The 24,392-nt window shown below is 32.6% G+C and overlaps 1 protein-coding gene and 1 long non-coding RNA gene across 3 annotated transcripts in view; both read right to left on the bottom strand.

Moving 5' to 3' along the window:
- Positions 1-343: 343 nt before the first annotated feature.
- LOC143058343 (uncharacterized) lies at positions 344-2,419 on the bottom strand. The gene is made up of 3 exons (XR_012973017.1): positions 2,326-2,419; positions 860-953; positions 344-552 (listed from the first exon to the last, which is right to left on the bottom strand). It is a non-coding gene; the product is annotated as an uncharacterized LOC143058343 (long non-coding RNA).
- Positions 2,420-8,739: 6,320 nt separating this feature from the next.
- The window catches only part of LOC143058220 (uncharacterized), a 322,046-nt gene continuing 306,393 nt past the window's right edge, over positions 8,740-24,392 (bottom strand). Inside the window, exons 1-3 of one of the 2 annotated variants that reach the window (XM_076231689.1) lie at positions 18,221-18,342; positions 10,955-12,969; positions 8,740-9,034 (exon numbers count right to left, since the gene is read on the bottom strand). In XM_076231689.1, coding sequence (XP_076087804.1) covers positions 8,952-9,034; positions 10,955-12,969; positions 18,221-18,237 — 2,115 coding nt within the window. In that variant the 5' untranslated portion in view covers positions 18,238-18,342 and the 3' untranslated portion in view covers positions 8,740-8,951. Of the gene's footprint in view, positions 9,035-10,954; positions 12,970-18,220; positions 18,343-24,392 lie in introns of those variants that run through there. The other variant, XM_076231690.1, reaches the window with a different exon arrangement.

Genomic DNA, 24,392 nt, shown 5'->3' with positions numbered 1-24,392 from the left:
TTTACCGGAGTTGTTATAACGTGAGGAACACAACGGGTGCCACATGTGGAGCACGATCTGCTTACCCTTCCGGAACACCTGTATCATCCCTAGTTTTTAATGGGGTTCGTGTTGCTTATTCTTTTGTTTTCTATGTTGTGTCATGTGTAATATTATTTGTCTGTTTGTCTTTTTCATTTTTAGCCATGGCGTTGTCATTTTATTTTCGTTTCACTGTCCCGCTGTAACTCTCGTCCGTCTTTTTTTAGACTAGTATTACAGTCCCGGAACGAACAAAAAAACACAATGACAAAGAAGAAGAATTGGTTTAATACTTTCATTTCTCACAAATGTAGCCATGAAGAAAATGATTACAAGTTTCGTCGATAATGCCGTGTCCCACTCCAGCGTAAAACAGCATGCAGTCTTGTTCACTAGAATAACTGCTGTTCGGTTGACCTGAGACAAAAGCTTTGTACTTCATCTTGATCATTTTCCCGTTTTGTATCCATCTCCAATCTCCGCCTGGGACGTATCTATGTATGTTCCGACCTCCGATATAGAAGCTTAACCCTTTAAGGCAAAATCAGCATATCAATTAAAACTTGAAAATTCACACTGAGCTTTGAAGTAGAACTACATAAACATACACTAGTACATTTCCTTTTAGATTATCAGGAAAGCTATTTTGAAACTTTCAAATTATAATTAAAAATAAGTTTTAGAATTTCGTTAATCATCTGTTGAAAGGATGAACAAAACTTAATTGTATTTATGATTTCAAGTTTTTTAAATGTTTTTCCATCACATCATTTCATATCTTGTCAAAGCCCATACAAATAATAAAACAAAAGCATGAACACTTTAATGATTAGTTTACCTTTATGCATTTGTTGAAGTTCATATTTCATCAACATGGCCTCTTCTAGCGTCTCAAAATTGGCAAGGTATGCACCACGCCTTAAACACAACGCCTTTTAAAAAGATTGTTTAATGATGTGAATGTAAGAATTGATGAAACATACCTTAAAAACAAGTGAAAGTTACTGTCATATTCATAGTTGCTTGTAACCTATTTAATCTTTAAATAAACAACTTCCCGTATATATGCACTTCAAAAAGAATCATAGCAAGGCATTTTATCGTAAACAAATGTGCCAAAATGCAAATACAAAAAATTGCAAAAAATCATTAAAACTTTTTTATTTAATTTCTTATGTACCAGTTTAATTGATTTGAATTCTTACTGTCTGTTAAACGCACAAGAACAAATTCTGTATGAATAAATGTAAAAATCAGACAACAGCGGGGTAATAGTATTATACCGGGCCCTTATATACATATGTTTTGCTAGATAATTTAATTAATAATTTAGTAACATAGTGATGAAGATGACTCAAAATTTCAATCCTGGTGTCTATGATGAGTTTATTCACATCACAGTAAATAAAGTGTTCGGTTAGGATCGTGTTTTGACGATTGATTCGGCCGGGTTTTATCGAGTGTGACCACGTTTTTTCTGTAGAATGATTATGATAAAAATTGTTAACAAACATATACCTTTTTACTTGTAAACTAATAATAATTATTTAAAATAGATTGTTCAAATAAATATACAAGATCTTACTAGGTACGTTAGTAATTGTGAGGAAAACAATTGCATCAACCACACAATATTCTGTGTCGTAAAAGTTAAATTAAAAATTTTAAATTATTATTTTATTTCTATTTTATGTCCATTTTGTGGTTTGAAAGCTTCATATTGAAAATTGAGTATGCAACAAATTTAGTCAACTTTGGCTTTGTAGAAAGTTCTTTAACGAAATCAGTTATTTTTTTTCCGAAAGAAAAACAAATATTAACCTATTCAATATTCCAACAGAATTTCTGTCTTGTGAAAAAAAAATGTCCGTTTAATGCCCATCCCAAGGCACTATATGTTCTGGTATGTGCGTTCGTTCGTCCGTCCGTTCGTCGTCCGTCTGTCCCGCTTCATGTGAAAGTTTTTGGTCAAGTAATTTTTGATGAAGTTGAATTCCAATTAACTTGAAATCAGTACACATGTTCCCTATGTCCCCTATGATATGATCTTTCTTACTTAAATGCTAAATTAAATTTTGGACCCCAATTTAGAAAAGATATTGCGATTGGGGCATTCGTGTATAATGGACACATTCTTGTTGTATATTTTTTTTAGGTTTAAGACTAAAATAATTCAAACACTTTCAAATCTGTGGTTTATTTCTTTCTCTAGGCGTAATATGCATTAAGCTGTGACACTGTGGATTAAAGATTCAATCGCCGCTGACAATAACTGTTTGACATAACATATTTAAAATAACTTACAAATGCTCTATCTGCTGTCGTTGTCTCCCTTGTTATAAAGTAACAACCATCCCCTATCTTCTTAAATGGGTATCTGCATTTTTCTAATAAAAACAAAATGATGAAGACAAGCTTTAAATTGATTTTATTTTATCAACATAAAACAACATACCAATTCCTTAAGCAATTTGTTCAAAATGAATTATTCTGCTTACTGAAATGTCAAACGAGTCTATGTAAGAGTCACTCAGCGTTTTGTTTTCAAATACTATTATTTACTTATTTTTTTCCCCCGATTTATTTAAGAAGAACAAAAAACACAACTGACCCAACATTTTAAATGCAACATTTAAACTATTCACTCTAAACATTTCTAAGATTTGTTTATCCCAGCATAGATTACCTTAGTCGTATTAGGTACATTTTTTTTGAATTTTGGGTCCTGTATGCTCTTTAATTTTGTACTTGTTTGGCTTTAAAAATATTTTGATATGAGCGTCACTGATGAGTATTATGTAGACGAAACGCGCGTCATGCGTACTAAATTATAATCCTGGAACCTTTCAAAACTATTTCAAAGAGCGAATGATCAGACATACAAAATACCAGTAAAGGCCGCATACCTTGACCTATAATGGTCTACTTTAATAAACTGTTATTTGGATGGAGAGTTGTCTCATATGCACTCATACCACCACTATAACTATGAGAAATAATAATAAACATACCAGCATGGGTTCTTGTAATCATGAAGTCACTATACAGGACAAATACACAAAACGTTAGAGCAAACATATTCAGCATGATTAGATGAATGACGCATGAAGAGTACAAAATAAAGAATCGTGACAAAAACTTATAGTATTTAGCTCAAATTTCATTTGATGTCAACGTTACAACAGATGTTCTATTTTTTGTTGTATCAATTTACAATGCAAAAACAATTGCTACACGTTTACAACGTGTCTAAAACTTGACTGAAATTCAAATATAAAATACAAATTAAGACATATATGATATGAGCGTCACTTATGAGTCTTATGCAGACGAAACGCGCGTCTGGCGTACTAAATTATAATCCTGGTACCTTTGATAACTATTTACACCACTGGGTCGATGACACTGCTGGTGGACGTTTCATACCCGAGGGTATCACCAGGCCAGTAGTCAACATTTCGGTTTGACATGAAGATCAATAATGTAAATTTCCTGTTTACAAAACTTTGAATTTTACGAAAAACTAAGGCTTTCCTTATCCCAGTAATAGATTACTTTAGCCGTATTTTGCACAACTTTTTGAAATTTTGGATTCTCAATGCTCTTCAATGTTGTACTTGTTTGGCTTTATAACTATTTTGATATGAGCGTCACTGATGAATCTTATGTAAAGTCATATATTCAATTTGACTTTCTGTAATTTTTTATTCATTAATTTCAAACAAAAGAAATCGTTCAACCCGGAAAATAATTTTCTCCCAATGTACTTCAAATGCAATGCAAATGTTTTAATATTACCCAGTCAATCTGATTATCTGAAGGTTTCTTCCCATGGACCTCGCACGTTTATGAAGTGATAATTTCAAGAGGAAGGACAAACAAATTTAATTCAAAGCATTTCCATTATTTAAACTTCTTTTAACATGTTTAACATTTACTTATATCCCCGATGTCAAAACCAGTGTGTACCTTTTAAGACTTAAAGGTTCTAAAGTATTAGGTCGAGTTATATTTTATCAGATTTCATTTACATGATTGTATCGCCTTGTGTTGAAGACCTATTGTGGCCATATGCTGTTGTTTGCTCTTTCGTCGGGTTGTTGTCTTTTTGGCACATTCCCCGCTTACGTTCTCAATTTAATTTATTAAGTTCGAAGAAATAGTTTAACGTAAATATGCATAGCAGACTGGATCAAAAGATTCACTTCTTCGAGCTACGTTTCCATGGTTAATCGGAGGATGATTCGACAAATAGGGATATTGCCAAGATAAGTCACACAGGATAACAATTTTAGCGACATCAGCTACAAATACTGATTTTTGGTTTGGTTCTCGTATCTGATATAGTCAGTAGGTTTCTCTTTATAATTACAATTACTACCCCATACAAATTGATGATTGTAACTGAAAATTTACGATGTGCTGTTTTCTTTGAATGAACATTATATTTAGCAGTCACAATATATTGGTATTAATGTAAATAGTATGATATGAAACTAGACAAAATGAGCTTTAATGATCACCGCTATTTGTCAATAAGCAATGCCATAAGGGGAAATTAGCAGGCTTATGTACACATGTCCTCGATATTTGTTTCTTATGAGTAGTTTAGTTAACATTCAAAATGGAATACGTTTATATAAAGTAAATATAATTATTATCCTCATAATACAGTTTAAGTATACAGGTCAACATTTTCACTGAATATTTTAGAAATAACTTAAGTAATGGTAGGCATAAAGCTTGTTAAAAAACTATAAAGTTTGAATTCCCAAAAATACCAGGTTCTCGAAAGGTACTATAGTCCCTACAAAGTATAGGGGAAAAAAATCTCTAATTTTACCAAACTGGCCATTAGTATGAAAATGTCCAATACCTTATTTTCATAGAATATATGTAATCAATATAAAGTTGGTAACCCCAAATGCATTTTGATATTGAACTAGATAAAAAAAAACGAATTTCGCGAAATCATAACCATTCGTGCAATTACCAATAGAACGTTACCCAACCTTCCAGTGATCGTCCGTCGTTTTTTTCACAATATTAGCTAATAAAGTACACTTTTGTGCATGACAGACAGATTTATTTATCAGAAAATGCTTCGTTGGAACAGACAGTTACGATCATCTTAAATAAGAGTTACGATCATCGTTGATAAAAATAATTAAAAGTTACTATTGTGTATTTTGATTTTCATTCTTCTTGTTGCTTTTTCATCATAAAAAAAATTCAATGGCAATGCTTATAAAGATGTTCCCTGACACAAAACAAATCTAAAAATAAGCAGTCAAAGTGGAGAAATCAGCCTTCTAAAATTTCCCTAAATTTGTGTCCGCCATATTGGGACGATCGTAATTGCAGTTACGATCATCACGTTGACAACAGTGAACAACTACACAAGTTTATGTTTTCATGCGGCTTGCAGGTATCGTGACAAGTCACGTGTGGCAATTCAGTGATTGTCGTTTCTTGCTGTCAAATTTTGTCATACATCATGTGTATGTTATATTTGTTTTTCTTTACTGCTTTGTAATATATCTAGTCGTTTTTGTTTTGTTTTTGTTTGAATTGTTCCATAACATAATAGCAATGAAAAAACAAACGTCTCCATAGTATCCCCGAAACTTCTAAAAGTAGGGACGGCTTTATTTCTGTTCACAATCAGTTGTAACTCAATTGAGGTGTTGTGCTGTTGGTTAGATCAATTTGATAACAGCTAACCAGTACCAAGTTTTTCCGTAATGCATTGGCGGATCCGGAGGGTGGTTCTAGGGGTAGGAATCCCCTTTTGTTGGACGATCAATGTATTTGAAGGAGAATTTTGGTTGGAAATGCATGGGTTTATATGTGGATGCCTGTTTTTATGATATTATGTTGTTGTCAATTATTTCAACGTTATTGTTTAAATATAACTTTTCAATGTATAGTTGCAATTTTTCTTAAGGTTAGCAGCTATGTACGACTGCAATTTTGTTCTAGTTAATCACGTTACTGTTCAAAACCAATGTGGATGAATTATCGTTTTTTATAATGTAGTGAGTTAATAAATAATCCCATATATAAAGTGTGTCGGATTTATAAATTTGTGTATTTTATTTCCGTGGATCTTTAAATTAATGTTAAAGTGATAAATACACATGGAAAAAAGTATAGCAACACCATGATTTTTAAAACTTGAAAAAACAGCCTCTTATTTTGAATGGAATATGATAAAATATTGAGACATAGTTTATGTTAATATTGGCATTTAAACGAACAAAAAATGTTTGAAAAATAAAAGATTTATCTAACCACAATTTTAGTAACAAAATGAAGTGTTTTTTGTACAAAATGCAGTGTTTTTTGTACAAAATGAAGAGTTTTTTTTACAAAAAAAATACATTTTACAACTTTTACTGTAGTCGAACTTTACAATGTCAGACATTTCAAAATTAATCTTAAGATGATTGTTCACATCATGGTGGATCGTTATACGCCAAAGAATTAGTACTTTGTGCGCAGCCTCCGTTCAAAAAGATAAGCGCCTCTTATCGTCTTCTGATTCCTGCCAAAAATCTACCAATTTGTGACACACAAATCAATAAAAGTGTTTGTAGATAGATGTTTTTGTGCTCTGTTAAATTGTTCCTTTTAAAATTGTTATACGATGAATTCTGATGTACCCATATTCTGAGTATTTTATTTGTCGTGTCTGTTTAGTTAACGCATCAATGTAAATATACAGAAATTGATGAGACTGTCATCAAAGTGAGAGGGTTATCGCTATAAAACCAGGTTTAATCCACCATTTTCTACATTTGAAAATGCCTTTACCAAGTCAGAAATATGACAGTTCTTGTCCATTCGTTTTTAAAGCTTTTGTTATTTGATTTTGACATGTGATTATGGACATTCCAAATTGATTTTCCTCTAAGTTCAGTATTGTTGTGATTTTACTTTTTGCTAAGGTAGCAGCAACCATTTCTGATGAAGGGCATTGTTTATTTCATGACGTGTTCGAACTAGGGTGTCCTTTCGCGCACTTTACTCCCAATAGTGTCCCATATATGCTCGATATGGTTCAAATCAGGGCTCCAATCGGGCCAAGGAAGATGAACCGAATTCCATGGGAACATTGGAATTTCCTCCACGATGTCAATTACTAATTTTGCCGAGCTCTGCACTACATTGGACACGGACAACTGTGTGTCTGTTCGTAATTTAAGGTCCCCGAAATGGTCTTATCGCACAATAACCAGTAGCGATGAGGCGATCTTGAACAGTTCTTGTTAAAAGGCTCCGGTATGCCCACAACTCACTTTTTCCGACGTAGTCGGTATAGTTTCGGTTTGTGCCCTTTGAACTTAAGGACGCTTAACTATGGCAACAGAATACGCATGCTCGAATATCTTTTCTGTGATTGGACAAAATGCTGTCATGGTGGGTGATTTGGTTGTGCTTGAAAAAACGTCTCGTTAATTATATCGTGATGTAAAGCAAGTGAAAAACTATGAATATTTGAACTAGATCATACAAAGATTTATATTTTTATTAAAATAATTGTTTCTCCAATAGCTCTTTGCATCCGTGACAGCTGTTTATTCGGGACGATTATATAATTTGTAATGTAAACTTTGTTGAACAAACGTACATGACTTTTAGAACGCACCTACGCATGTGAGATTTCCGCGGATTTTTGGTGAATATAAACAGAAAGATAGGAGAACCGAGAATACTGAACACAATTAGATAAAACGTTATTTAAATGGTATCTTTGTGCTATTAAAGGTTATCGAAATGATAGTTTTAAACATATACTCAAATTTAAATACGTCGGATATCTTTTTTAAAGACAGTTCTTGTTAGGATTGTATTGTATGCAATGGGTTTCCTTCCGACCAAACTTCATTATGCTTGATTTTCCCTAGCAGATGGTATATGGGGTCTTTTTGATCTCGGAAGGTCTTCAGCATCGTTTATTACCTAATTTTTGTTCTCAAAACGACTTATAGTGGAATGGTGATGACCGTGCGGTTGTCACAGCGACATTCCTGCTTCTCTCATATTGATAATCAGCCATCTTGCTGCAGTTAAGAGTTTTGGAGAACCCATTACAATGTGTAAATCAAATAACTTTATAAATTTGGTTTTTTAAAGTGTTGAAAACAATGAGGATAAAAATATCTGTTTTGCTGTTTACGGGTACAGTAGCTGCATGTGCAGATAAGAACTTATCGAGTCGATATTTTTTTATCAAACTCAGTTGATATTTAAATAATGTTTAACTAGTTCAATTTGAACAATTTATATATAAAAAAAAAATAAAGAGTGTTTTTTAATTTCAATTTCAATTTGATGTTGCAATACTCTTTTCCATGTGAAAAGATAAATACATGCTCAATTTGTATTTGTTTCATACGATATTCAAGAACTCTTTGTTGGTTTTTACATGTAGATTTGATGAATTTATGATAATGCAAAGCAATCGATTCCTACATTTTCAGAAATATTAAACTTTAGTTTCTACTTTTTATTGTCTAAATGCGCGAGAGAGAAAAGCTACAACACAGTAACATGATTTAAATTTCGAAAGGCAAAAATGTGTTTGATAAATGTTACGTTTTCCTTACCAGATTTGAGCATGGTCTGAAAATGGGATTTCATTCGAAAACCGTCGATCGCTTCCCTTCTTTAAGATTTTAAAATCGTTCCAGGTGTGACGAGTGGTATCATACATTTATCATTTATAAGAGTTTAATTATACTAAAAACTCTTGCCACAGTGTCCCGTCTGCAATAGTAAAATAGGTACACTTCAATATTATGATCAAGCTATATTTGTGTTTGTTTGACAAAAAACATTTCGCCTGCAAAAAGCGAATGGTATTAAAGTGAAATGTTTAAATCTATAAACTGTCATGCTAAGTACATTCAACTGAGGTGTGTAATCTAAAACAGTTGAAGGAGAAAGAGCAAAGTTGTAAACAGGAGCTGTAGGATGAGTTTAAACCACGAACTATGTACCTTCCATGCTGAAATTAAAAAAAATAACAGTCTTGTTGCAATACATTGTGTTCATAACATCAATACTCAAGATTTTCAATTAACTAATTTATGTACAAATACAAATGAGGTTAAAACGGAAATATACGATTTTCGATTTGCAGTGACTGACGAACAAATTTATTTGAAAGAACTGAACAATAGGTTAACAGGAGTAGGATGTCCCTCAACTGGTAAAAAGGATGAAAAATAACAGATGATTCAAAACAATAACACAAATTGTTTTCAGCTTTCGCCTTAATGTTAAAATGTTGGTAACAAGGTCAGCTGTTTTTTTTCTGTAGAAGTGATTGAAAAAATAATTTCCCCGATAATAATAATAATAATAATAATAATAATAATAATAATAATAATAATAATAATAATAATAATAATAAATCAATAAAAATAATAATAATAATAATAATAATAATAATAATAATAATAATAATATTTATAATAATAATAATAATAATAATAATAATAATAATAATAATAATAAATAAATAAAAATAATAATAATAATAATAATAATAATAATAATAATATTTATAATAATAATAATAATAATAATAATAATAATAATAATAATAATAATAATAATAATAATAATAATAATAAATAATAAATAATAATAATAATAATAATAATAATAATAATAATAATAATAATAAAATACGTTGTATTCTATAAAAGAAGCAAATACTGTAACACTAATCAACATGATTGGTCTATGTAGATAAGATAAGATATATTTTATTTGCAGTAGTTGACCCATTTCAGGCATAATCAGTACATTAATTTTGATATATATGATCAACACATTTTTATCAGGAATTGTAAGTCCTTTTTGTAGTGCAGATTTAAACTTAGGTACGCATTTATCTGTGCATTGTATGTCTGTCACGTAGTTTGATAAACTATTTTCATTATGATGAACAATTGTAGTTTTTGGAAGAAGTATAAGTATAATTCATATAAAAAGTGTCAAGATGTATAACCTTTAAACTATTCTCTTTTAAAAAGACTCAACGAACAGAACAAATTATGTATTTAGATATCATACTGTGATATTATAGTATTAGTTACTAGTAGCCATTATGTTTCTCATCTTATATCATTAAGCAGAACTATGACAAATATCATCATTAGGATGTATATAACTCTTGTGGACTATTTATTGTCTTTGATACCCTGGTAATGGATAGTATTATATTTAACAGTAAACTTTGGAGTTTTCTATTGTCAGGGAACACACTTGGACCATAAATTTCAGAAAATATACCATTTTTGTATCGTGTGACCATTCTAAGGCTTAAAAACCATGGAGTTATCATCCTAAATACACCAAGTTTGTAAAAAAAACCTTAACATTCTTCTAAAGATCCAGATACAGTTGGCTAACACACATCAAATTAATAGAAAAGCAATTGTCATATTCCTGTTTTTTGTACTGCAGCTGTAACTGAATTGTATAGTTCGTTCTTATGTTGTATTGTTATACCACTATCCCAGGTTAGGGGGAGGGTTGGGATCCCGCTAACATGTTTACCCCCGCCACATTATTTATTTATGTGCCTGTCCCAAGTCAGGAGCCTGTAATTCAGTGATTGTCGTTTGTTTATGTGTTACATATTTGTTTTTGGTTCATTTTTTACATAAATAAGGCGGTTAGTTTTCTCGCTTGAATTGTTTTACATTGTCTTATCGGGGCCTTTTATAGCTGACTATATGCGGTATGGGCTTTGCTCATTGTTGAAGGACGTATGGTGACCTATAATTGTTAATGTTTGTGTCATTTTGGTATTTTGTGGATAGTTGTCTCATTAGCAATCATACCACATCTTCTTTTTTATATGAAGCGAACACGTTATCAATATAAAATCACGTATAGGTTAATATTTGCTTACCGTCATTTGCAAAACTATTACATTTTGGAAAATTGTTTGGCACCTTTGGTTGGCTATTTGGTGACTCATTGATTATCATTCCCATACCATTGGTGTTATGCAAGTCAATATGACAGTGAAAAAACCATACACCCGGGTTGTCTGCCTTGAACCGAATTATAACGTATCCACCAGAGGGTATAATAATTGTGTCTTTCTGGGGAGGATTGTGCCAGTTTAAATGGGGATGTTTTCCATTTGTCCAACTTTCATTTCTCCATTTTGCATCAGAACAAAACTTTTTACTGTCTGGACAAATAATGTCAATTGTGTCCTGTCCACCATTTGGAATTAATTGACCATTACTGTCATAAGTAGCAAACGCCATTTTCATTACGTAGAACGAATGTCCATGCAAATGAACTGGATGTGACCAGTTGGTACCTCCTCCAATGTTTGTAATAACAAACTGATAAACTTTGTCGGTATTGTCATTGTCAATTGTTACGGCATATGTACATTCGCAAATTGTGGATGCGTTGCATGCATCACAAGTGTAGTCTACTAGGTCCGGTTGAGCATATGCAGCTACTGTAGGTGGTAAAAACTGGTGTCCGTTTACTGATCCAGGAGTATAACCGTTCTCGCCGGGAAATGCAAAATTGAAAAACATTTCGACAACCTCGTCTGACTTAATTTCATCTGGGTTCGAATTTGGATCATTTGATATTACATTATTAAAAGTGATGCAAATTCGATTTTCTTTGCTGGGATATTGGTTAAATGGACAGTTAAATACTCTGCAAGTGATTCCAGAGCTGTCACATGTATTGGGGATCACCTTTGGGGGAGTAAGTTTGATATCTGCAGTTTTATAATGAATAATAGCTTCAGCAGCATGGTATTCGTTTTCGGAATATACCTCTAATGTCTCGGCAACCAATAAGTATGTACCAATCTTCGAATCAGCGTTCAGCAAAAAATCAATTCTTTCACCAGGATGAATTATAAATGATTCTACCTCCTTTTTATCTATTTCAAATCCGTCGGACGCAATGATATAAATTGGTCTATGACCTTCGACAAAGACTCGAAAAGGATACAAAGTAGCTGCACTTATCACTCTAAATCGATAATCTTCATTTTTTTCGACTTCAAATCGTTCTAATGGAACATCGTTGTGAAACGTCGACGAACTGTAAAACCGTCCTCTACCATTAATCAGACCTGAATGACATTTAAAACGGGTATATTTTGCCCCAGAGGGATCTTTTGTTTCGGTAAAAGGTTTACCTGAGGTGTCGAAGTCACCAAATAACATTTTTTGGTACGATGTATCTGCATCGTCATCATGATTCCAATCTTGTATAATAGCTACAAAGACTTTGTCACCTTCTTGTGGCAACACAACTTTTTGTCCCGGTGTTGGTATTATTATTAGTGGACCGTATAAACCCATTGTTCTTTGGTCACCAATATGAGCATGATAAAAACTGGTTCCGAATGGCTTTGCGTTGAATTTATATGTATAGCTTTGTCCAGGTAAAATAGGACACTGTGTAACAAATGCAACACCATCTGACCAAGGGCTCTTCTTCTGATGCAGCCCATGCCAATGAATTGTCGTGCTATCTGTATGCATTAAATTTCGTACATGGACTATTACTTCTTGGTTTTCCCTAGCTGTAATTGTAGGTCCCGGGAATCTTCCATTGACAGCAATAACAATTCGTGACTTGTATCCATCAGCAAGAATGAACGTTTCTTCAAGTGATCGTTCAAACTCCTTCCCATTGTCAGATCTAACAGCTTTTCCTTTGTCTATTTTGAGGTGAACTGCTGGTTTTCCCTGGCCGGTATAAATCATTGTTAAAGCATGCTCTATTGTTAAGAAACATTCACATGTTGAATCACCAAGTCGACATGTGTTACTTTTGCACGCTTCCCCTGTCTTCATAAAATATTCATACCACTCTTTTTCTGTTGTTTGTGATATTCCTTGTTGTGCTGTCAGGAGAACAAAGATTGCAAAATACCTAAAACAAAAAGTAATAAATGCATTGAAGTGCACAACCTTATCAAGAACGGAGATAAAAAAATATCTTACATTATCACTTGATATGCTGTGATAAAAAACATGAACAAATTGTTCACAAACATCAACAAGACAAAATAAGTGGATGCTTATGAATAAGATTATGAATTCAGATTAGGACTTTGCATTGCAAATTAAACAAATAATGAATAGATGAAGGCACGATAAAATAACTGATATATATTTCCAACAGTTTCAATTCTGCTTTGTGTTTACATAGGTTAGTTGTTTTAATTACTTTACTGTATTTTCTTTTTCTGTCCGGAATTGTGTATTCGATAGCTCTTTATCTATTAAATTGATTTAAGGAAAAAAAACACAAACATATCAATGTAGGGATAACATTTATTTCTAACACGAGAATTCACCCAGAAGGTCAATATTCAAGCTTTCATGTCCTTTATCTACTCACATATTGAGGGTCTCTTTCTTTTTGTTGAGACCCCATCTTGTGATTCGATTTAACATTTGATTTGATATTTAATCTAAATGAAACACGGACTTTACGTCAATGTGACAGTGGCTGGTCGACACAAACAATGTATACTGTAAATTCATTGTTATTTGTAGGATACCAATTTTTGTGGATTTTGTGTGTACAGGCGAACCATAAGGCTTGTATGTAGACTTTGACAGAACAACGAACTCAAATGTTCACGAATATTCATCTTTTTCTCAATCTAGTAAAATTGGTATTCACGAAAATAAATGAATTCACATATTGATTTTCAACAAACGACCAGTTAATGTTATTTTGAATATCAAAGTGACAGTAAATGTACAAATATAAATCAATGTATTGGAGGGATATGTTTCAACGCTTATATTAACCTAACTCTAACTTTAATGTTTTTGAAAATTGATGATCAGGAAAGTCTCATTTTAATTAAGCGGTATTCTTTTCCTTAATCTACATATTTAATGATCATCAGATTAGATGGATGTTGGTTGAGACTGATTCAGTTGTGACAGTCAATAGACACTGATAAATAAGTCTGATAACAGTTTCAAGTTCTAATGTTTGTTCACCTTTTTACTATGATTAGGTGGAAGTATGTTCTTATTTAAAAAAAGAAGAGCACTCACCATATAATAGTAATACGTATATTAAGTGACAACTTCTTGCTAGAAACTGAATGTTTTTACCAAATTTTTGTATGTTTTAATAAGAATACGGAAAAATAATATAAAACATGTCTTTTCATGACTTGTTTTCTAGTATGTAGTTTGGTATGTTTTTTAGATCATAGATGTGGTGAAGGTTCATGACAGACCTCTATAACAAAGTGTATCACTGGATTTAGCTATTTGTCTAAAAGTTATTTATTAAATTTACTTTGAGCTCAGTTCATTGTTATGGAAATGCATTATTTGTAAAACAAAGATTTGACACACAACTCACATCTGAATATGACTCAGTCTGATTAAGGTACGATGATTAAAACTGTCAGTGCAAGGATTTATAAACAGAGTATCCATTTTATGTAAGTATCTAAGGGGAGATTAAAGCATTTTATTTACACTTAAACCACACATTTTTTGTCCAGTCGACAAAACAAAAAGCACACATTTACCAAAACAATCCTTCCTGTGCTACTAGCAATATGATGCCAGGTGGTTTTAAAACTCTTTTTTAAACATCTGAGTAGCCTGCTGAAGAAGACTGAGTGAAGATAATCATTGACTTAAAGATATATATTGGTAATGTTAGTAAGTCTGTATGATTTTAATCCTTTTGACCGTCAGTCCTGTTCATATCTAAAGGATTTTTTATCAGTTTGTAGGAGTTATGATAATCTGTATTGGTATCTGGTATACTGTTGTTATGAATAATAGCTTCATAGAAACACTTCAGACATTTAAACAAATCTTTTACTAATGATTCTGGAAAGATCCTGAAAATTTGTTTACAGTGTGTGTGGACAAACCCACTATATAAGAAATTAACACCTAATAAGAACACAAATAGAACCACACAAATATAACATGCTTGCAGGTTCTCGGATGCGATCTCGCATATTAAAATCACATCATGCAGAAATGCACCTTATGTGATCCTCTTGTTATTTTGAGCTTTTCCTGCTATCCGAAATAAAAATTGTGGAACATATTTTATCGGAATCATTTGGCAATACTTGCAATCTTTTGCTTCTTTGTGTAAATCTCTGCAGCGTTGGAGCCCACTCATTTTGCTGTGTTCCCTTAAAGGATCATTGTTTAAAATGTAAATGTATTCACATAGAAGTGATTCCAAATGTTGAAAGGAAATTCCCGAATGGAAAGTTGGACATGCACAAAATCTAATTACAGGAATGTACAAATTACATTTTACTGCATATACACAAAGCAGTCATAGTATGTTGGTCAATATGCAGATTTGATATTAATATATTGTTTTTTACCAAAATAAAATCTATGAATGGTTGACACTGATTTAAATTAGTGTCTCCTTCACGACAGTCTTGAACATTAAAACTAAATATTAGATGAACTGCTAGTTTAGTGTTTGGTACAGGTTGGCTGTCATTTTGCACAACAGTTCAACAGAAAAACCTATTGAGGGAAACAAAGATTTAACTATGTCAGAAAACAGTGTCAAACATCCAAATATACTATCCACACTGATCGGTGTCCACACTTTTTTGATTGAAAATAAAAAGATAAAATTTATCTTTAATTTTAATCTGTATGCACCTATATTATAACCAAAATTTATTATTGGTTGATTTAACTGTCTATTTGATTCGATTACAACTGATAATACCTGTGGAGATTCCCACCCTGATCATCAGCATAATGTCATATGATACTTTATATTTACTCATCAGGAAAGATTGTTTTTCTTTTGTTGTTTAGTTAGCAGTTCATACCGCTCATATTCAGATTGTTAATAAGCTGTCTTCACAAACTCTCAAGTCGTCTATCAATATTTTGAACAATTTCTTTGTTACGTTTATTCACAGTATAATATAAATGATTAACTATAACCTAAACTAAGTCTACTTCCTCTACACAGCAAGATTTTGCTAAATGTTCACTACCCATATCAATTATTATCTCTATCAATCTTTTCCTGTCCCTTTCAAGTGTCTCACATGTTAGTAGAAAATGTGACAAGATTTCAGGACTCTCATTTCAAAGTTTACATGTTGGACCAACTTTGTTTTTATTGAAGGATGCTCGATTCGATTTAAATATATAAGTTTTTGTACCCATTTTTCATACTTGTTTCATATGGAGAAACAAATCGCGTGAATTGAATGATTTTATCAGTCCTTGAACTACCATTTACCTGTAAGAATCGATCATGCTACCTCCACCTGTCCAATGTTTTTAAGAAAGAGGAGGGTTATTCTTAAAAATATTGGACAGTTAAAGGTAACAGAATGATTTTTTACAGGTAAATGAGTCCAATCACTGGAAAAAAGAACGGCTACAACAATAGAATGACGTCACAACAATGTTTTAAGAAGTTGTCGTTTGTTTAAGTAATATATACGTGTTTCTCGTTTCTCGTATTGTTTATATAGATTAGACCGTTGGTTTTTGTTTGAATGGTTTTACACTAGTAATTTTGGGGCTCTTTATAGCTTGTTGTTCGGTGTGAGCCAAGGCTCCGTGTTGAAGGCCGTACTTTAACCTATAATGGTTTACTTTTTAAATTGTTATTTGGATGGAGAGTTGTCTCATTGGCACTCACACCACATCTTCCTATATCTATTTAAGTACGTAAAAAATACCTGTCGATAATTTCATTTGATGGAGACAATTTTACTGTCAACCCTAATTCACCTGATAATGAAGGATCTCACTGTATTTTAAGCGGTTTCTGCTAATCGTAAGCAACATGTTACTAATATCGATGTCAATTGTCCTGTACGTCTTTCCATATTTATGAAAAAGGGTGTGTCGTCTATTTATCTAAAGATATCATGCTCTAAAATAGCTATTTTATTGCTTTGTACTGATAAAGACTAATAAACTATTGAAAGAAAATTGTTATCTTGTAAAGTGTCCTCGTCTTATCTGCAGGACAATGATAATTTACTATAATCTGCATTGGTAACGAAAATATTTCTTATATCGAATTATATCTAAATTTACTGATTTAAGTTTTCAAAAAATTCAAAAAATCGATAACGGTAGAACAAACAATAATTTTCAGTAAATTTCAGGACGCAGCGTGTGTAGCATCTTTACTGTTATTTGATCTTATATTTTATTATGCTTATAATGTAGTTATAGATGACTTATATATAATTAAATAAGTTTTACTGAATATTCCTCCTGGATATGTACCAGGGATACTTGATTGAATGCTGTACATCAAGTATTTTGTTAAAATAGCAAGAAGTGCAATTAACAATTTATGAGTGTTAAAAAATTATTAAATATGAGTAACTGATCGACCACGTACTGCAACAATTGGAGCAGGATTCTCTAACCTTTCCGGGGCATCTGAGATCACCCCAGGTTTGTGTTGCTCGGTCCTTAGTTTCCTATATTTTGTTTTGTAAACTGTTGTTAGTCTTTTGGTTTTTTGGTGGGTTTTTTTTTTCGTTTTTTGTGATGGCGTTGTCATCTTATTTTCGACTTATGAGTTTGAACGTTCCTTTAGTATCTTTTGCCTCCCTTTCATATGCCTGAAACGGTACCGGTAGAACTAGAGTAACACTTTTGACTGGTATTTTGTTGTTTCCATTTGAGCTAATGTGGAAGCTATAAACTTTGTTTTGTATACTTTTCCCGATACTGACATCTTTTTGTTCGCAAGATGACTTTTGTCATGAAACAACATTTTCGCAAAATGCTTTCAATCTTGATTTAAATCTTTCCCAGGACAAGACGAAACTTAGCCGTGTAATTGAATAGTGATATAGATAGTATTGTGGTGGTGATGGCAAAACATCTCCAACTCCGGAATTATATGCGTTTAGATAAAAACAAAACAACGATCATTTAGGGGAAACGTGATAAAAACAAGCAGTTCTTTTCAAAGATGTAGGGGGAAGCGAGAATCAGACGATTTAAGCGGGATCCGGGGAAGCAAAATTAGAATATTCTGTAAACAAGAATTTTCTCTGGGAGTAAGGGGAAGGCTTCGCTCTCACCCCATATGGAATGTACTGGCCCCATATATATATAGTATTAGGTCACTAGCACTTTATGTAACTAATAGTATCGCTACTTACAAATGAGTACAAACCATGATCGGGCCGTATCCTTATGTCATTAGTGGTGCAAAAAATCTTTAAATATCTAAAAATCATATGATAGGCAGTTCAATGTACAATGTAAACATTATATCTTTGATAATCATGTCACGAGTTTATATCTGGGCTAATCTATGTGTCCAATTTATAAAGTACATGTATGATCAAAACAGGTACTTTACAGAAGTGAAGTTCTATGGAACGCCGTAACCGTCTTATAGTGTAGTTATTTAATGTGTTGTGTCGCTGTGTCTTTACGTCCTGTCATTTCTTCTAAATGTAATGTGTAAGTGTCTTTATTTCCTGACACTGCAACTCTGTGTTATGTCAAATTACTTATATTTGTTTTGTCAAACAATTGTATGATATGTCATTGCTATTCTTTGTTATGTGCAATATAAATACTTCTAAACTGTATGACCAACCACCTCTACATTCTTTCACATTTTCTCTATTTTGTGTCTATTTTTTCTTACAATATGTCAGTTAATAATTGCGTCCTGTTTCAAATGGGTTAGTTATGTTGAATGTTCTAAACGTTTTCTTTGAATAGATCTTTGTTCTATGAAACCATCATGATATTATATTATAATGGCTTTATGTTGTGTTTATTCATATGTATTACCTCTAACTGTATTTTGTTTGTTTGTGCTGTTATTTTGGTATCTCATGCTGTTGGCAAATAATGTTTGGTCCTTTCCTGTTTTTGACACGGCGTTGTCAGTTTATTTTCGACTAATGTCTTCTGTGAACAATGTTATATGTCATGGTGTAGCTTATATGCGTCATGCTAAGTAATTGATTCTTTCCGTTGACAACCAATATGATATGTCAATCAACCGGTATGTTATGTGCAAACACGTATATCATAATGTGCAAACACCTATTACATTATGTGCAAACCCTTATTACGTTATGTGCAAACACCTATTGCGTTATGTGCAAACTCTTATTACATTATGTGCAAACACCTTTTATTGATTGATTGATTGTTGGTTGCTGAACGCCCAGTGGCAAATATTTCATGCATGTTCAGGACGAGAACACGTTAACAATAAATACAATAGGTAGGTCTTGTAAAAGAGGTCATCCGGGATGATGGTCGGGGTAATTTGGACTGCCACTGGAAAATGAGGGTATATTGGATATGGGACAGAAATTTTGCCTTGCAACAGGCCACCTACGGACCCCTCAAAGATTTGTTGCAATGGTTCTTAATGTGCAAAGAGCGTGGCACTCTCTGACCGGACGTTGCTGCAAACTTGTACATCCAAACGGACGCTCCACTTTGGCAAGCGTTTTACTGCCGATCGGAAGAAGACCAAGTGACCATACAATAATTTCTATTCCCCAGTCACCCTTTGGGGGCAAACACCTTTTACGTTATATGCAAATACCCATTACGTTATGTGCAAACACCTATTATGTTATGTTCAAATACATATTACGTTTTGTGCAAGTACCTATTACGCTATGTACAAACACTTATTACGTTATGTGCAAATACCTTTTACGTTATTTGCAATACCTATTACATTTTGTGCAAAAACCTATAACGTTATGTACAATTACCTATTACGTTATTTGCAAACACTTACTACATTTTGTGCAAATACCTTGTACTTTTTGTGCAAATACCTATAACGTGATGAAATACCTGTAACGTTTTGTAAAATACTTATTACTTTACGAGCAAACACTTATAACGCTATGTGCAAACACGTATTACGTCATGTGCAAATACCTATTACCATATGTGCAAACACCTATTACATTTTGTGCCAACATCTATGACGTTATGTGCAAATGCCTATTACGTTATTTGCAAACACTTCTACATTATGTGCGTTATGTGCAAATACCTGTTACTTTATGTGCAAATATCTGTTACTTTAGGTGCAAACACCTATTACGTCATGGAAAACGCTTATTTCACGCAGATTAAAACAAAACGCTATGAAAGCATAATATAGCTGTTCCACAACTAGGTTCCTGACGCGTTTTTTAAGATATTACATATGCCTATAATGATAATTATAGAATAACTAATCGAAGAATTCAAATAGAGAAAAATATTCAACGAGTGACCGAACAACACATTAATTTACGAATGCGCGTAGTTATCAGTATTGTTCGGTCACGAGTTCAATATTTTTCGATATTTCAATTCTTTGATTAATTATTTTTTTATTACATTGGCAAATTGCTTTTTTTTATGAAATTAAAGTAGAAAATGTAAGGAACTATATCTTTATTCTACGCATTTACAATTTGTTTTGATCCGACGTAATCGACGTCTTGACAACGCCTATTGTTGAATGACATCAGAGGAGTGAAATAACTACGTTCATTTCTCATGTGAAATTATCGGTTTTTATTTCACTGGGAACAATGGGGAAATCAATGTAATTCATTGCAACCAATGTAATAAGAGCATTTATCATATTAGTTCAAATGTTTGAAAATGGAAACAATTTTGAGGAAACTGGGAATGGAAACATTCATTTCAAAGTTTGTAAAAGAGAAAATATACCCAGGAATAGTTACTGACATGATGAAATTGAGGGTACAATGCAGAGATAGTTGGAGCTGGAACGTCTTTTAAAAAGGAGTATAGTTAATAGTTATCCCACAAGGACGCGGTGTGTCAGTGTAAGATCTAAGTTATATAAACACTGACACACCAAATCAGAATGGGATAACTATTTTACATCCCAGCTGTTTTAGATTAGACGAAAACCCATTTACAATTCATAAAATCGAGTTTAGAACGCCACACAACAATTATAACATACTTTTTATATTACTATATGATGTATACCCTTAATGACCCCCGAACACGATGAGTAGATATCAAATAATGTCAACTCGCCCCACTGGCCAATCGGCCCACACTTTATGTTACAGAACAAAGGAAAACATGCATAACAAAGAAACTCAAACTGGGGTGATCCGGCTCAAATCACCCCTGTTAGAACAAAGGAGCTGGGATGTAACATCAGTGGAGACACACTTGGACACCTTATAGAGGCGGATTTTTCCGTGAAAGATATGGCAACATCACTTTCTATTTCTTAGAGAACTTTATACAGAAAAATGAGAGTATATGGCATTAATATAAGGACATATATATAGACATTGATGATGATGATTTTGACATACGCATGTCACAACTAGTCGGTGAAATTCCAAAATGTGGAGAACTTATGCTTCGTAATCTATTGTTTGTCAGAGGAGTAAAGGTATACCTTTTGTAATGCAATATGTAATGAATAAAAGACGAAAAAATGACTGTGGTAGCATAAGTGGATCCAGGGGGTTATTGGGTATTAAACACGTGCTAAATACCCATGCTTTTTGTTATTTGTTTACTATAAGGTGACAATCGGTAAACTTCGGCTTCAAAATACGGCATTTAATGAGCAGCCATATTTTTAAAATCATAACAGACAGAGAGAAAAAAAATTGACGATTATACGATATATTTGCGTAAAAATGAGAAAATCGTGCACAGAGGACTAAGTTTATGATATTTGTTTGAATTATCAAGATTCTCAACAAGCAGGGGGAATTCACAACCAAACATATATTTAGCATTATACAAGTGTGTTTACATAACACAACATTTTTAATTATAAAGTTGAGACAACTGCATGTGTTGCCTTACCTAATCTTTAATTAATTGTCTTCATGTTTTGTGGATTGTCGATTTTCGTTTGTTTTACTAAATTGTGTTTTTTTTTCATTTTTCCGGCTTGGTATGTACCTAATTCCTTATAATATCTTAATCAAGTCAAATGTAGCTCTTCTTTTCATCCACTCTCTTATGCCTACATTTTTCCTTGTATATTGAGGTAAAATTAAATGAATCACAAAAACGCCTTCGATCCTGTCAAAATAGGAGGTCATCTAAAACAGCCATTTTCATTTTTTCACAGTGTATAATTTCATATTGTCAATGTGTACACATTAATTCACAGCATGCACATATATTTTTTGCAATGTTTTAGCCATAAACGTTTGTATAAAGGGGTCACTCAAATATAATAAGTCGCGGTGAAAAAAAACAATGGTGCACAATTCACAAATCACAAGAACAAAAAACTGCAGACTGATCATTACGAATCCGACTGAAAATCGGTTACTTAGTAGAAGTACGCTGTCACTTCTATTGTCATTTGCAAATAATAATTTAAAAAATATAGGGATCAGTCATATCCCTTGCTCGATGTTCCTGTTGAGCAAGAGAGGCCGAGACTGTTACTACAACAAATGGATCAAATCAATAGTCAACAGACACAGACACCAAACGTTTAATTATATGTCAACCTTCCAATTTGATAACTTCAACTTTATCATTAAGAATTGATAGCAACCCTTGTTCAAGCACAGATATGTTTTATATATTTTACGGTTAATATGACGAATATTACTGTACCATAACGAACCCCCGGTTCAATAGCTTTCTTGCTAAAATGATCCCTCGTTAAAATATGTTTTAATAGGAATCCTAAACTATTCAGTATCGCAGTAACTAGAACAACTGTATACAATATTTAGGTACCTGTATATGTTGCTAAAACTTACGCGGCCAAATTGAATTCATTTCTTTCTCGTAAAAAGTTAATTTTTAAAGGTTCCTCATTGTTTAATTCTGAGATGAAAGTTAAGATATGAATCGATATACAGTTGTAAAATCCTCTAAAGTTAACTGTTAGTATTTCAAAAAACGTCCTGAGCATTTGAGCACAGTTGCGCAATCAAAACATACTTAAAATCACATCTTAAGAATAGGATTTTTTTTAACCTTAGTAATTGCAATGTCCTTAGGTAAATCTTTATTTTAAAGACCTCAACAATGACCACTAAACTTCTCTTTTGTAATTCGGTAAAATCAAACATTGTCCATCAAGAGTATTTTAATTCATGTTTGTCCTTTCTTCAATTTGTAAAATTGAAAATCGAAACGGTAGCAAATGTGTTGCTCAGGAAAAAAAGGCAAAATAATTATGATAGTACTTTTTATTACACATACTTCTGCCAAACGCAACTGTTACTGATTTAAAACTTTCATTAATATTTAAAAAAAAAACTCGTGTTTTCAGTATTGTCCTGTCCGAAATTTAACACGTATCAAGTTGCAATTAAACTTAAACATGATATTCAGTGTTCGATGTTCATGTATTATGTTTTTAAATATCACTAATTTTCCAACCACTAAATGATGTGCGCTGAGAGGAATCACTAACAATTCTGCCTTTGATTGGATAATTCGGATTCGTACGTATATATATTTCATCTCCTTTGTTAACCTCCGCTACAACAATACCTGTAACTGTATGAAAATCTCGATTTTCTTGACTATTGGTCAAAATGCTTCCATATGGTGTAGTATTGATAACAATTTCAGAATAAACGTAACCATAATCGTCTGCAACAACAGTCCAGGTAAAAACGTATATACCATGGCCTGGTGCTGTGAACAGACCACTGTTTTGACTGTACGCGGATCCAATGTTGATCTTCACATCGTCAAAAATCAGAGTCTGATGAAGCCCTGGATTTGTTTCATGAGTGTTCATGTAAGCATAGAAAGTTACCATATTGCTCGTGTTAGTATCTACAAAACATTTGTTTATTAACAGGATGTCAGTGTTATGCCTTGCCAAATAAAATTCCATATTCATAACTATGGTCTACTTTCTCATGTTTCAAATATTTTCATAGATAAATCTTCCATTTTTCAATTCTATTAAGTTTTAAGGTCAAGTGTAGATTTGTTTTACATATAGGATTTTGGTAAAATAGGCCAAACAGAATTTAGGATTGCCTCTTGTGTTTATCTGGTATTTAGATTAGCCAATATTCATAAACAATTTCCTTTCAAACTATAGTAGTATTTTACGGTCCACTTTGATGGACCTAATAAGAGGTTTCTATGCGCTTTTTTTTTATCTTAGCTTAGAATTTGCCAAGAAGAGTCAGTGCGGATAAAAATGTAGGTTTTAAATTTTGACGCCAGCATTGTTGCTGCCTTTGTAGTCCGATACATTACGTTTTGTGCAAGAGGACCGTAAAATATTGCTATCATCAATCATATACAGTTTCAAAATTTTGGCTTTGTAGTTTCAGAGGAAATTGTTTTGAACAG

Source organism: Mytilus galloprovincialis, chromosome 14, assembly GCF_965363235.1.
Source record: "Mytilus galloprovincialis chromosome 14, xbMytGall1.hap1.1, whole genome shotgun sequence".
NCBI classification, from domain to species: domain Eukaryota; kingdom Metazoa; phylum Mollusca; class Bivalvia; order Mytilida; family Mytilidae; genus Mytilus; species Mytilus galloprovincialis.
Note: the sequence above shows the minus strand (reverse complement) of the source record. Positions and strands in the feature narration are given on the sequence as shown.